The sequence below is a fragment of the Monodon monoceros genome, unplaced genomic scaffold, assembly GCF_005190385.1.
Source record: "Monodon monoceros isolate NGI ecotype Baffin Bay Population unplaced genomic scaffold, NGI_Narwhal_1 Super_Scaffold_18, whole genome shotgun sequence".
In the NCBI taxonomy this organism is placed as follows: Eukaryota; Metazoa; Chordata; class Mammalia; order Artiodactyla; family Monodontidae; genus Monodon; species Monodon monoceros.
Genome location: NW_021703774.1, coordinates 128,169,737 through 128,184,545, shown reverse-complemented (window position 1 = coordinate 128,184,545; position 14,809 = coordinate 128,169,737). Strand labels below are relative to the sequence as shown.

The following is a 14,809-nucleotide window of genomic DNA, read 5'->3' as shown; positions in this document are numbered from 1 at the left end:
TTCTTTTGAGCCCTGAAATCACATTCTGCACCTCTCTCTGGTGAGCCATCATGCTGTCCATCCTGACTGTCAGGCTGTAAGCTCCTGGGGAGAAGAGGACTCACGCCTAGCTCACCTTTGCATCTCTGGTGGTAGTCAGTATGCAACTCATACGTAGTTCACAAATATCTGATGAAGGGTGAATGAATCAAATTGAGTCAAACTGATCAAATGGAGCCATGACTCTTGTTACAAAGTACTTATGAAGATGGAAAATGTGACCTTTCCTAGAGGCAGTGTGGTATAGATCTGGAGCTGGACAAACTGAATATGAAGTGTGACTCTACCACTTACCAGCATTGTGACCTGAGCAAGTTTTATAACTCTCTCAGCCTCAGTTTCCTCAACTGTAACATGAGAACAATAATACCTACATCACAAGAGTGTTGTGAAGAATAAATGACATAATAAAGGAAAAAATGGTCTAGCCCAGCTCCTAGAACACAGGACGAACTCAGAACAGTGAAGAATCTCCTCGCTGGAAAGAAGTGGGAACAAGAACTGCCTGTCACAGAGGGACCCAGGCTGCACAGAGGCAGCCATTTCTGACCTGTTTCCAGCAGCAGCCTCACGATGGAGAAGCTGGAGTGGGATACGCTGTAGTGAAGAGCTGTGTTGCCATTGCCATCAGCCAGGTTGACAAGCAGCTTTAGCAAGTGTGGGGAGTGAGGCTGGACCCCGCGGAGGTAGGTGGCCACCACAGCAGGGCTGGATGACTTCCGGCTGGAGACCCGGAACCACTCTTGACTGATGGTATTTAAGCTCTGCTTCTGAAAGATCAACAGATTGCAGTTCCAGGAGGTTACCTACCTGGGTGCTCCAGCTGGGGTGTTAATTTCCACTAGGAAAGGTCCGCTTAGGGTGCTTCCGCTTCTATCCCCTCAGCTCCCTCCAAATCTCCATGTGATTTACTCCTAGAGGGCTCAGAGCTAGTGGGGTCCCCATGCAGCAGCACACCTTGAACCCGTGGGATCGGTCCCCCGTATGAGGTAGACAGGAGGATTGGGACAGCAACACAATAGCCAATGACACAGCTCATTACTCGGGGACAGTTTGAGTCTACTGTACGTTTCGATCACATCCCCCCTATGCACAGGATAACCATGACCCCCTCTTTCACGCGTCTACACCAGCCTATGTGACCCTAGCCCAGACTCCACCAGGGCATGTGCATGTTTTTAACAGGCATAGCTGGAAAGTCACAACATTTTACTAATGGTAAAAATGCACACTGAAAGCTAAGACAAACAACATGCCCAATTTATGCTTGAAGTAAAACCCAAACAGATGTGCTTGAATTATTTTTGGCTTTTAAGTTTTGCGAGGACCTTCAGAGAAGATGGTGTAACAACCCATGGCAGGACCGCGCCATCTGCAGTATTCAGCTCCTTTATAACCATGAACACAAATGACACCAACTCTGCATGTGACATGACCTAAGTGTTTAAAATGGAACCTGACTGGATTATTTTTCTAAAGGGGAGGAGAAACGATGAGGCTGTGACTATTAGAGATGATTTCATATTCATTCTGGAAAGGGCACTGAATTAGGAGTCACTACACCCTAGGGGCCAGGCATAAGTCCTGGCTCAGCTGTGCGACCTTGGAAGTCCTATAACCTTTTTGAATCTTTCCTGTCTGGTCTATAAAATGGCAGTGAAAAAATGGCTGGGTCCCTAACTTCCCATGCTCTACAGAGTGAGGTCCTTGCACAACCAGCTTTGTCTCTAAGGTGGAGAGGGGGTGTCCTGTGCTTTGATCCGAAAGTGGGTGTGATGTCAGGTTTGTATGTCCTCTGATTGATCTTCTAGGCAGAAACAGCGGAAACTTTTGTGGCTGAAACACTTCTTATATATCAGAATATCTCCTTTACCCATGGAATCTTCAGGAGAATCTGGAAAAAGTTCCTAATGTTAAGGAACATAGTGGTAGATTTTAAATGAAGATCTAAGAAATAACTTAGCTCTGTAATTCACTTAAGAATAAGACGCAGGAGCTTTAATCAACATCCACCTCACGTCTTGGTTCTTTAACAATCTGGGAACAAGTTATTTGCCAAATCAGCGAAGATAAAATACTCATGAAAATGGGCTAATCAATCGTTTTTACTCCTAAGGCTCTTCCGCAAAGGAGAACAAAATGGGCTTTGAAAATGCTTACAAGCTGTTACATGTTGGGCCTTATCAGTTGCTCTCACGACTTGGGAAAATGTGTCTGTGCCAGTACCTCTTGATTCCAGCAGAAACTAATCCTTACATGTTTAAATCTCCATGGTCCATGGTGGTGTTAAGGAACAAACAGATGTATTTTCTTGCTTTTGGTCTCTTGACCCATAGATGCACTTTCAAGAAAAACAGTAAAGACTACAGAATGAAATGCCAGGGCTTGAGGGTAGCGGAGACATGCGGTCCACCACCTTCCTTTTATTAATGAGGAAACCACGGCCCTGAGCGTTGAACTGACTCACCCAATATCTCACCGCTATCTAGCGGTCCTGGGAATAGAGCCACGGTTCCCATTCCACCCGCTCTTTTCCGCTCTACTCACGGTTCTCTCAAACTGCAAGGCAATTTGGAGCCTAAGCCACAAAAGTTCTATGACACATTCAGGTCGGGACGCCTAATAACACTTGGTAAATGCCTCTGAGCCGCAGGCCTGGTTCCTGTGCACATGCATGGGTTCCACTTTCTCAGCACAATCCATCACCTTGGGTAGCAGAGTTTGGGCAAATGAGAGAACAGCCAGCGGACTGGGACCCGTGCACACCCACACCGCTGCCTCAGGCACGGCACCCAAGTCACCCAGGTGAAACTTAAACAGTATAGAAATCTTTAAATGATGATGAAAAATCACAGTACCAAGAGCTGGTCAGTGGTCGTCCCGGTTTCTGGCAGATGTTGGCTCAATGCCCGGCATGCATTAAGGAATTCCTCTGAGGGTTTATATCTAAAGAAAAAAATATATATGTATGTATGTGTATATATATATATATATATATATCAGTCTCCATGTTGATAAAAAAAAAAAGTCCCCTACCTTGACTTTCACTCTCATCTTTTACCTCTCAGCGACTCAAACACCCAAACTGGGCAACTTCCCAGGGTCAGGGGCATTCCTCAGAAATACTGGGTGAACACAGCCTCCTGACGAGGAGGCTTGGCTTCTGAGCTCTTCTGAAGAGTGAGTTAAGCGCATTGCCCTTTGGATCCTGCTGTTTTCGGGGGGCAGGAGCAGACCACCAAAGCATTTTGGGGGCCACTGGCCCAAATGCCATTCCTGACACGCTGGGAAAGGGAGAGTTATCTTTCCGACTTTGGAGCCAACATTTTCTGCCTGCGTGACTTGACAAATCCAAAGGACTCAATGCACAGCAGCAAATTTCTTCCGGTTACTCTTCCATGAAGGATACAGTAAGTGCTAATTGAGTCAATAAAATGAAAATCGATTAAGCTGGTGCGCTCTCAATGATACGCACTCCTCCTGGGCTAGTATAAGGGCAGACGCAGCACTGAGAGGCCTAGGTTGGGAGTCAATGGCATCGGTCACCGAGAAGCTCCGCTCTCATCGCGTCCTTACAGCGCTGCTATTTCGGAGCAGCCCTGCGGCACTGCTGGACGATCAGCTGCCATTCACTGCTCATCATTCCTTCAGCAACCAGGCTGGGGATGACGGTAACGATAATGAATGGTACTTGTTATTCTCATTTCTCCCATTTATCAAGAGCCTACTATGTGGCAGGCACTGCAGGAGGCACTTTGCATACTTTTTTACCTACTTTTTCTCATCCAGTCCTCAGATCAAATCTATCGGGTTGCTACTATCCGCATTTTACAGATGAGGAAACTGAGGCGAACGCAGCTAAAACACACCGTGGCAGACGTAGGATTTGAATCCAAGCGTGTCCAACCCCAAAGTCAGTACTCTCTTCATCATGCCATGTGACCTCTCATCACTTTCAAAAACAGGGTTATGTCAGTATGGCCAAAGGGAGAGGCAGAAAAACAGGTGGGAGAATCACAAAAGACGTGCGTTGAAACACCATCTCTGCTACCTGCGTCACTAACTTCTCGAAGCCTCTGTTTCCACATCTGTAAAGTGGGGCTTATAATAATTTCTACCTTACAGATTGTTAGAAGGATTACATCAAGAGAATACCTGTAGAGTCCTTCACATTTTCAGTGCTAAGGCCATGTTAGCTTCATATGCAGAGCTTTGTCTATGACAGTATATCCCATGAAGGCAGAAGTTAGATCTGTTTAGTTTAACCAATGCACTGTACCTGGCATAGATTGGAAACTCAATAAATACTGGTGAATGGATAGATAAATGAATTAACAAACGACCAGATGAAAGGGTGAATAAATGCCCTTGCTCTTTCTCAAAGGATCAAGTGCCCCATCTGTCCCCATCTGACTCACCTCTCAGCCTTGGGATGGGGAAGCTCTTCCCCAGGCCTGCTTTGCTGGTCTGTGTCACGAGTGCCCTCGGGAATGCCCTGCCCCGCCTTGTAGCTGAGGTGGGCATCCTTGCCCCGCCTAGATTCTGGGCCATCACATTTCTTCTCGGCCTCGCTGTCAGACAAATCTTCCGGGGAGGTGCCCTCACTGCTGGTCTCCTCGCTCGAGGTGGTCTCATAGCTGGGAAAGGAGACGAGGTCACTAGTTCCGTGCTTCCTGCCTGACGCTCATGTCAACACTAATGAGAACTTGGTGGGCTTTAAATAACACTTCCGTGCTTGCTAACCTCATCCTCCATTCTCTACACTTGCAGTGCTGGGCAAGGGGACTCCCAGGAAACCTACTGTCAGAGGAACATGCTTTTAAGAGCTCTGTACCTTTAACGCTCGAGGCCATTTGAGGAAAAGGGTAATTAACTAAGCTCTTTGCAACAAACACACAAACAGCCCACAATGGCCTAATTGGTCGATGCATTCAGATGATCCAGGTATCCAAGGCTCTCATGAAAGCTTTCGATTCTGGAACCCCTAATGTCCTGTCCTGAGAGGGACCCAGATCTAGGCAAACGTCCCCCACCCTGAGTTCTCTGAATTGCCTAACAAATCTTCACATCTCTGGGTGACTGTGAAGCCTCCCTTTGGCCGCCCTGTTCTATCCCAGCTTTCAGCTGACAAGGGAGGAACCATCTGTGTTCACTCCTGGCAGGGTTCCATGGGACACGTGAACAGTTGGGATACTTGAACCTAGCACCTGCCTTTCTCAGTTGCTGTTTCAACCACAGCTTAAAACAGCAAAAGTGAGGGCGTGGGCCACTTGACTGGCCTTCCCTCCCCAGCAATGATCCTTATGTTCAGTTATATGCAACTCTATTGAGGTGGCAGACCAGAGACCAGAGAGGAAAGTTCTGGAAGATGTATTGATCCCTCTGCTGATGGTCAACAGGAGACCTCCAATGGAGGATGCTCCAGTTAAGATGAAGATTTCGGGTTCTTGGCCTACTGGCACTGCCACAGAGACCAGGGGATACCAGTGGCCACAGCTTCTACTGAACCCCCTCATGCCCTTTATCTGAATGGTGGTCCCTATGTAAAGGCCCTGTGCTCACCGGATTTGCAAACCCAGACTGCTCCCTGGTATGCTCACATTCTGTCTTGTTCAAACCCCAGATATTTCTTCCTCTACTGTGCTTGGCACAACATTTTGCTTTCGTGATTAAGAAAATGGGACATATTAAGTTTACCAAACAGTTCTTATCTTAGAATTGCTTCAAAAAGCTCCACCTGGAAGTTCATTCATTCATTCAACAGACATTTATTGAATACCTACTATGTGCCAGGCACTGTTCTAAATGTTATAACCAAAGTCCCTATCGTAACTGAGCTTAAACTCTAAGTAGGGAAAGGCAGAAAATAAACACGTAAACAATACATTCAGATAATAAGAGCAATGAGTAAACTAATAACGGGCCATGGGATAGCGTGATGGGAGGAGGGGCTACTTTAATTAGAGCAGAAGTTTTTAACGTTGGCTGCATGTTAGAATCACCTGAGGGTGTTTAAAGTTCCCAATACCTGTACTGCACCCGAGACTAATTAAACTGGAGTCTTCCAGGAGGGGGAGCCAGGCGTCAGTATTTTTAAGGCTCCCCCAGGGTTTCCAAGGTGCAGTCAAGGTTGAGAACCACTGCACCAGATCGACAGATACTGAGGGATATCTGGGAGAGAACTTTAAGTGGAGGAAACAGCAAATGCAAAGGCCCCAAGATCAGCCTGACTGAGCATGTTTAAGGGAAGAAAGCCCGGAGCCAGTGATGGGGGATGAGGCCGGCTGTAGTCACGAGATGGACCTCCAGGTTTTGGTACAAAGCTGGCACTTTTGGGGACTTCCCTGGTGGTCCAGTGGTTAAGAATCCATCTTGCAATCCAGGGGACGCCAGTTCGATCCCTCATTGGGGAACTAAGAATCCACGTGCCACGGGGCAACTGAGCCCGTGTGCCGCAACTACACAGCCCAGGCGCTCTAGAGCCTGCATAGCGCAAGGAAGAGCCCGTGCCGCAACTAAGACCCGACGCAGCCAATAAATAAATAAATAAATATTAAAAAAACAAAAAACAAACCTGGCACTTTTGCAAGTATTTAAGCAGGGGAGAGACGGGACCTGCTTTAGACTTTGAGGTTAGTCTGATTCTGCTTTCTGTACACAAACTGGGGAAAGCTCAGAAAAAAATGGTTTCTCCTCTGGCCACAGTGTCTGGCGTCAGCAGACGTGAGAACAGCAACCCTCCTATGACATCCCATTTCAATCTTTCTGACATTTCCCTCACAGAACCTGCCACAGTAGTGACGTCACCCTTGTCTGAATTGAGTGTCTTCCTTCTGGTCTCACCCAAATTAGCAGGGGTTCCGACCTGTTCCGGGCAGCCTCCTGGGCTCACCCCTGGCTGGGCCTGGTGCCCCTGCTTTGGGCTTTCCCACCATCCTCCACTTCTTTCTCTACTAGAGTTCATCTCATCCTGTCAGCATTCTCCCTTTACTTCTGTCTTATCTCTGCCCATGCCCAAGCTGTGAGTTAAAGGCAGGGACAATGATTTATTTGACTTTTTTATCCCTACCACCAAACACATCATCAGTACTTAATAAATGTTTGTTGAATGACTGATTTAGAAAATATTCTAAACCCAGTGATTTACTCTCTACACTGTATAAGGTCTGGTTCACGTTCTGAGTCAATAGACATTGATCATTTTCCTTCATCCTAAAAAAGTTGGTCTGGTTTGCCGAAAGTTAGTTAAAGGAAGGAAAAAGTTAAAAGGATGAAATCTGAAGTTCTACAAATTAAGAATTTGTCCTAGGTTCAGTGTTACGGTTCAGATTAAACGTCTTCCTTAAAGGGCTCATGTGTCCCCAAACTAGCAGAAGGCACCAGAATCCTGGCTCCAGGGAACACCAAAGCCAAGACATATTAAAAGCACAGGATCCAACAGACTACCACAGCTGGCAAGAAGCCAAACACATGCAAACCCGAGAGGGAGTTTTAAAGGGCCGTTGAGATTAATTCCCTTGAAGAAGAATGAAAACCAGATGTTTCCCCTAGGAAAAGAGAGTGCTCGGGACAACAGCAGGAGAGGTAGTGTGGAGGGTAGGCTGGGCTTCACGAGCGATGCTTACCCACCGTTAACCCCAACAAACTGAAGGTTCTTTTTGGTCCCATTACCTCCTGCACGGAAGCCATAGTCTTTCTTTTTCATTATGGATTTAAGGCTGGTCGACGGGGAGATCTCTAGGCAGACACAACATCACAGGTTAGCATGATCTTGGGGATGCCCCAGAATGCAGCAGAACTGGGACTCTTGCTTTGAGGGCACACAGGCTGAAGGTGTGTGAAGGGGCAGAAAGGGAACTAGATAATTTAAATCAAATATACTGAGGGTCTTTGAGGTGCCCCAACCTTCTGGTCAATGCCAGCCAAATTGTTCCGGTTCACAAACCCTCTACGTGTGGATTACAGAGTAGAGTTATTGGAGCATCCTTGAACCATGTGGTGTGAGTGCCACTGTTGTCCCTATCTCAGTCTGGGGAAATCTGAGGCTCAGGTGTGCTCAGGAAATGGCAGAGCAGGAGTAGAACTTGGGCCTCCCGACCCCTGGTCCAGAACCCACTTCTGCTCGAGGGCACCCCAGCGGTCCTTCCTGACTCACAAGCCAGATGACACTTGTGATGTGGGGTAGCCACGGAAAACACACGAGCGAGAACACGAGTCTTCTTTTGCTGGGCTTTGCTGGGCTCAAAGTTACAGGAGGCAATTCACGATGAGTAAGACTAAAACTAGCACCAAAATAACGAGAAAACAGCCAATTTGTGAGCTGCGGCAGGAAGCAGACTCACACGCTGCTGCCCATTGAGCAAAGCAAAATATGGTTCCACTTAACTCCAGAGTGTGTGATCTGTTATAGGAGGAAGAGCCGCTCCGCCAAAGGGTCGACTTCCACGTGTGAGTATCGCCCAACTTCTCTCTCTCTCTCTCTCACACACACACAGACACAGAGGGAGAGAGAGAGAGAGAGAAAATAATTCAGTCAAATATCTCAGCTCTCAATATAATGATCCTCCAAAACAAGGCTACAAAAAAAACCTCTTAATGTGCAAGAACTGGGCAGGACCACAGGAATGCAAGAGCCCAAGAAACAATTAAGAGAGGCAGAGGTTTAAAGCACCCACAGCCAGGGCCTTTCTTCACCCTAGACAATGCAAATGAGAAAAAGGCACCTCTCTGGGCAGACACACAGTGCTGCAGGCTTGGCAAGTGTGGGCTGGGTTTCAGCTCCCGTTCACCCTCTGGCATTTTGTGCCCTGTGCTATGTGAACGGCTGTATGTGGTGGCCCTGCAGTCAGTCCCAACGTTAGAGCAAGGACGAGAGCAGAGGTTCCAAGCCTCCACTGTCGCAGAGATCAGTTTTTATTCCACCGGGTTCCTGGATGTGCTTAAACCTTTTAAAAAAACATATGCATGCAATTAAAACCCTTTTCCCCTTTGACTCGTCAAGGAGCAATGGTTTCCCATCGCAGGCACCAGTATTTACCCGTCGGCGGGGAGGAAGAGGGGCCCGGGGGCTCCTTCTGGGGTGGAGCGTGGGCCGAGTAGGCGGACAGCAGCAGGTTGAGGGAGCTCTGTAGCTGGCTCTGGATGCTGCTGAGCTTGGAGGCGGGCTGCTTGATGGCACGGGCCAGCTCCGGGTACCCATGCTCCAGGCAGCTCCACTGCTCCTGCAGGAGCTCCTGGATCTTCTTAACGTACTGCCCGATAGTGGCATCGGTGGTGGGCGAGCTCGGTGGCCTTCCTGGGCGCTCCTTCCCCGGGAGCTCTGAACCGGCCTCCTTCCTCCCTGCTGGGGGAGCCTTTCTCTCGCTGCTCCTTGGAGAGCCTCTTGCTCCCCTGACTGGACCCTCGGCTCCCACCTGATGGCCTCCCTCCTGGTCAGAGCGTCCTTCTTCGATCCTGAGCTCAGTGGAGAGGCAGCTATGTAAAGAGGGGGTGAGGACCATCTTGGATCCCTGTGGCAGTGACAGCTGGGATGGTGACACAAATTCTGCTGGGCTCCGATCCCCCCATTTGTGACTCTCCTGCCTCCACAGGACGCCATTCCCCTTTCCCCAGGCCCCCCAGCTTTCAGATCTTGTGCTGCCCATAAGGTTGACCCCAATGCTCTTGTCACACGACTCCCTGGTCAAGAGTCCGTGCAGAGGGTCAGTGTTGACCATGGCATCAGTCTGGCCCTGAGCATCTTTGGTGTTCTCGTGGCTAAGCTTTTCTGTCAGTTGAGCTACAGTGCACTCTAGCTCTCGAATCCTCTGCCCCCTAGCCTTGATTTCCTCCTCCTGCCGCTGGAGGGCAGCTCTGACTTGGGCTAGTTCCTCAGTTCTTCCAGACAACTCGCCCTCAAGGCCCGAGAGCTGCTGCTTCAGGCTGGAGATGCTGCCAGGATCCACGGAGGTAAGGCCCAGGCTTTCCTCCGTAACCCGGATGCCGATGCTTCTCACGTCTACTTCTACAGGTGGCGGCGGTGGGATCTCGATGATGTTGAGCTCGATTTCTTCTAGGGGGAGCTCATTCTCAGGGATGGGTGATGGCAGAGGTGGGGGGCTTGGTGTTGGGGAGCCGGGGGTCGTGACCGCCACCTCGGCTTGTCTGCTTTCCTGTTGGTCTTCTGCATCCTCTAGAACTACAAGTGATGAGAAAGGAGGACTTGAGAAAGGGAGGTGATTTGCAGCTTCTTCTTCACCCTCTGGAGGCTCAGGCCCCTTCAGGATCAGCTCCGGTATTCCTGGCACCAGGTCTCCAGACTCTCCGACTTCTAGTTGGGCCGCTGCTCGCTGGGTGGAGTTGGAAAAACCTGCAAACCCTTCCGCAGGACCAAAGGCGCCATCACAGACACCGCCTTCGCCCTGAAGTGGGGGGAGGGCGGGCGGAGTAGGGGGCCCTGAATTTAGGCTTGGGTCCTCTGAGGCCCTGTTCTGCAGCAGCGTGGCCGGCATGCTGGATGCTCTCAAGAGCTGGGGCCGTCCACTCCCGGAGGTGACCTCAGCCTCCAGCTGTCTGGCGGTCTCCGTCAGCAGGGCCTTCCGGTGGTAGCTCGCCTCGCTCCCGCCGGCGGCTTGGGGGTGATCACCGAGCGGCAGTGGCTGGGCTCGCGCCTCTGTCCCGAGCGACACCTTACTTGGCACCACTGGGGGCCAGTTCGGGTGGGAAAGAGCAGCATGGGGGCGAGCGCCGCTGTCGGGAAGGCTGAAGTTTCGGGGCAAAGTGCTAAACTTGGCCTGCCTGGCCCGTCTGTGGATAGGAATCCTTTTGATGGTGTTTCCCTTCTCGATGTCATCCACATACTTGAGGAAGTCCAGGTCTAAATGGAAGCCATATGGGGTCTCCACGGAGTAGGGGTGGCTCTTTGGAGGGTCTTTCTCTTCATCCCCCTGAGAGGACTGGTCTTTGGCTGGGAGACATAAGACATGTGAAAAAGAAGCACAACGTTAATGAGAAAGACAGGCGGTGAGACCTAATATCTCTCACATAAGCGTTCTCCTAAATGTTCCAGCCTCTGAATTATGCTGAGATGCTCACCGTCTTTTGGCTGGGCTGAGAAATCCTGTTATTAAATCAATGTGGACTTAGCCAATGTCTCCAAGGAAATAGGTAGAGGGAATAGTTTCCAATTTGCAGTATGGCATTTCAGTTACCACTGTGGCCAGGAATTTGCCAAATCAGGGTACTAATTGGTTATTATGAATATGGACGTTTACAAAGGATGAGATACACGATTGTCTCAATATTAAAAAAGGACCTTGCATTATTGAAATAGGTCCTAGTAAATCTTGCTAAATCCAGAGATATCAAGGAGCCGTGCCTCCTGCATTATTTAAGCTTCCTCTGATGGCTGAGCCTCCAGGTACATGAAGCTCAGAACGGGCACCCATAGTCATGCACAGCTTATGCTCTTTTCCACTGGAAAACTGCGTAGTGCTTAACAAACAAGTTTCACCCTCAAAAACTCATGCCAGGTAAGGAAATACCACCTTTTTCACAAACTGGAAAAAAAGGTGGTGGAGGAAAATGGGACAATCAATGTCAAAAGGGACATTGGCAAACATTCCTCCAAGAGGTGTGGGACTCATGATTTTTCAGAGCAGCCCAAAGTATCAGGAGAATATCACGATGAGAAAGTTCTCCATCACACCAAGGTGCCACTGATCTTGACTCCAGCAGAGGCTGCTGAGAACAAGTCAGTCCTTTGATTATTTGAATCCATAGGGATTTGTCTCCAATTAGCGCCTTCCTCAGGTTAAATAATCTTTGTTGTTTTCATGCTCCTAACGTGACACCCTTTATTATCTCTGTGACATTCTGCCAAACATGCTATGAAAATGCTGAGTTCAGGAGAGGACATTAGTGGAGAGCACAGAGGCCAAGAATACAGAGCCTGGAGCCCGGTCTATATTTCAGCTCTGTGACCTTGGGGAAATTACTTAGCCTCCCTGTGTCTCATCATCCATAAGATAGCAATAATAACAGGTAAGATGAGATTGTAAGGACTGATTAATTCATATGAAGTGCTTAGAACAATGCCTAGCACGTGATGAACATTCAATACACACTCAATATTATAGTTATTATCTTTGTGGAAGTCCAAATTACAGAGAACTGAAGCCCCCTGATGGAAGCTGACTTGCTGGGTACATAGGAGGGGATCCTCAAATTCTTTGTGTCTGACTGATTGCTTGACTCCAAGAGTAATAGGCCCTGGGGGAAAAATGACAATATAGCAGTAATTGAGTTCACTTACCTCAACCACTATTTATTGAGCACCTCTGTTGGTTGCTAAGATAGGTCTTAAGGACACAGAGATGAATCAGGTATAGCTCTGCCCTCAAAAAAAAAGTATGGTCAAGTAGGAGAAACACCAACAGGTACAATGCAGTGTGACAAGGATGGTAACAGATACATGCTCAAGGACCAGTGTTCCTTCTTGACTTATTTTCCTAGTTTCTCAGAAAAACTTTCTTGGACTTAGAGGCTAATTCTGCCTTGGTTGGAGAGGGATGACTTCATAAGAGCGACATATAACTGGGTGTTAAATGAATAAATAGCAGTTTGCCAGGAAAACACAAGAGGGTGAAAGACATTGTAGCTGTTTATCTCCAAGATGGCCATTTTCAATTCCCACCTTCTCTAGACAGGCAAGGGAATCTTATATTGAGAGGTGGGGTCCATTTCTCTATGCTTTTGAATCTCAGCTGGCCTGTGACTGCTTTGACCAAAAGAAAATGGCAGAAATGACACTGAGAGAATGCCAAGACTAGGTCATAAGAAGCCTCTAAGTTCTACCTGCGTCTCTTAGAGTGCACACTCAGGGGGAAGCCAGATGCCATATAAGGAGTCCAACTTCCCTGAGACTGCCATACTGTGAGGAAGCCCAAGTAGCTCCAGAGACAGGTCATGTGAAGAGACGGTGAGAGATGCCTCGCCAGCCTGAGCTGTTCCAGACATCCTAGCCCAGGTGCCAGGCATAAATAAAAGAACTTCAGATGACTCCAGCCTCAGCCATCATCTTATTTCAATGACAGGAGGGACTCCAAATGAGAACCACTCAGCTGAACTTGTGTTAATAATGCATGATTGTTTTAAGCCACTAAGTTTTGGGGCGGTTTGTTATGCAGCAATAGATAGCCAGGACAGATCAGATATATGTCAGAGAATGGGTAAATGCATTAAGGTGTGACAATCCATAGTAATTCAGGGTTCTATAAACACAGTTGATATGGTTGGAACTTAAAGTGTGGAAGAGAAGGGTGAGGAGTAGAAAAAGACAAAATTGGAAAGGTCAGCAAGAGCCAGATCAGGGAGCCACTTGTATGCATGCCAACAAGCTTTGACTTTACTCTCTAGGCAGTGGGAGTCATCAAAGGGTTTTACACAAGGGAGTGACTTGGTCAAATGTGATTTCACAGTGAGCATTCTTACAGAGGATTAGAAGAAGAACAAACCAGAGGCCTGAAGACCAGTTGGGAGATTGCTGACATGGTCAAGGTGAAAGAAGCTAAGGGAATGGAAGGAAGGGGCAGGTTCAAGAAGAGGTGCAAATGATGGCATTACCTGGGGCACATATAGGGCTGCTTTTTCCCTAAGAGTGATGACATATTTGGACTGAGCTCTTCCCCCTTGCCTGTCTGATCTATCCTTCTGGCCAGTGCTACATGCTTGGGGCACAGGAACTGTGCTTAGGGAAGTACAGTTATCTCCAAAGAACTAAAGAAGCCAAGTAGACACATAAAGGCTGAACCCTTGAACACTGACACAGTCGACCCTACCAGCCTCAGTGCTAAGTAAAGTTGCAGGGCCTGTGGGTGAGTTAAGTCACAGCCTCAGCAGGGAACACAACAAGACATTGGTGCAGATCCACAGGGTTGGTCCAAGTTGGGTTCCAGAGCTTCTGTGCAGATACCTGGACTCCAGGCAGATAAGGCGTAAACACTCCTCCAGCACCCAGAAAACTCCAATAAGTTCCCGTTCACCCACATGATTTTTTACAAACCTGCTTTCTCCCAAAGAGGCACACTGGTAGTCTCAATGACAGCAATTGTTCTCTGTTAGTTTCCCAGCTGCACTTGGCTATACTCTTAGGCCTACTGGCCAGTTCAGCAGCCTCCTGGATCATAGGAACAAGCCAAATCAGAGAGGAGGTATTTGTCTAAAGTTAAATAGGGAGCAGATTTATGACCCAGAAGGCAAAGAACACTCCAAAGGAGAGACTGCATTATTTATCTGCCTATTGCCTCAATTCGGTAGAAATGAACTGATTTGCCCATCAGCCTCTGAGAGCAGGTCCAGAGCACAAATACAATAATAGCATCAAATGAGGAACAGCAGGTTCCAAGGGAAAATATTCCACAAGGGAGACTGAGGTGAATCAAAGAAGTCTGTGAAACTGAGCAGTTATCCAGGATGATGGGTTTAATAGGTGCTTTTCTAAGCTACACTATGAGGTCTCTCTCTCTCTCTCTCTCTCTCTCTCTCTCTCTCTCTCTCTCTCACACACACACACACACACACACACACACACATTGTGCCGCTGTGCCTGCCACCCACCGTTCTGCATTCCTTCTCTTTCTCCCAGTGCAAGAGGAATGCTGGACCTTGAATGAGGGAGCTTGATCTGATATGCTGGGAGATCTATGCCCACATTAAGTTCTGCTCCTTTTAATTCTACCTGGTGATAGGTATGCAGGAGCTCAGAATTCCAGGCATTGGGCCAGGGTGAGAA

At 48.2% G+C, this 14,809-nt stretch overlaps 1 protein-coding gene across 2 annotated transcripts in view; it reads right to left on the bottom strand.

The window, feature by feature from the left end:
- The window catches only part of KANK4 (KN motif and ankyrin repeat domains 4), a 68,151-nt gene that overhangs the window by 15,900 nt on the left and 37,442 nt on the right, over positions 1-14,809 (bottom strand). The window contains exons 4-8 of one of the 2 annotated variants that reach the window (XM_029229760.1): positions 9,077-10,984; positions 7,665-7,776; positions 4,458-4,676; positions 2,898-2,985; positions 590-809 (exon numbers count right to left, since the gene is read on the bottom strand). In XM_029229760.1, the coding sequence (XP_029085593.1) occupies positions 590-809; positions 2,898-2,985; positions 4,458-4,676; positions 7,665-7,776; positions 9,077-10,984 (2,547 nt within the window). The remainder of the gene's footprint in view (positions 1-589; positions 810-2,897; positions 2,986-4,457; positions 4,677-7,664; positions 7,777-9,076; positions 10,985-14,809) is intronic. The other variant, XM_029229761.1, reaches the window with a different exon arrangement.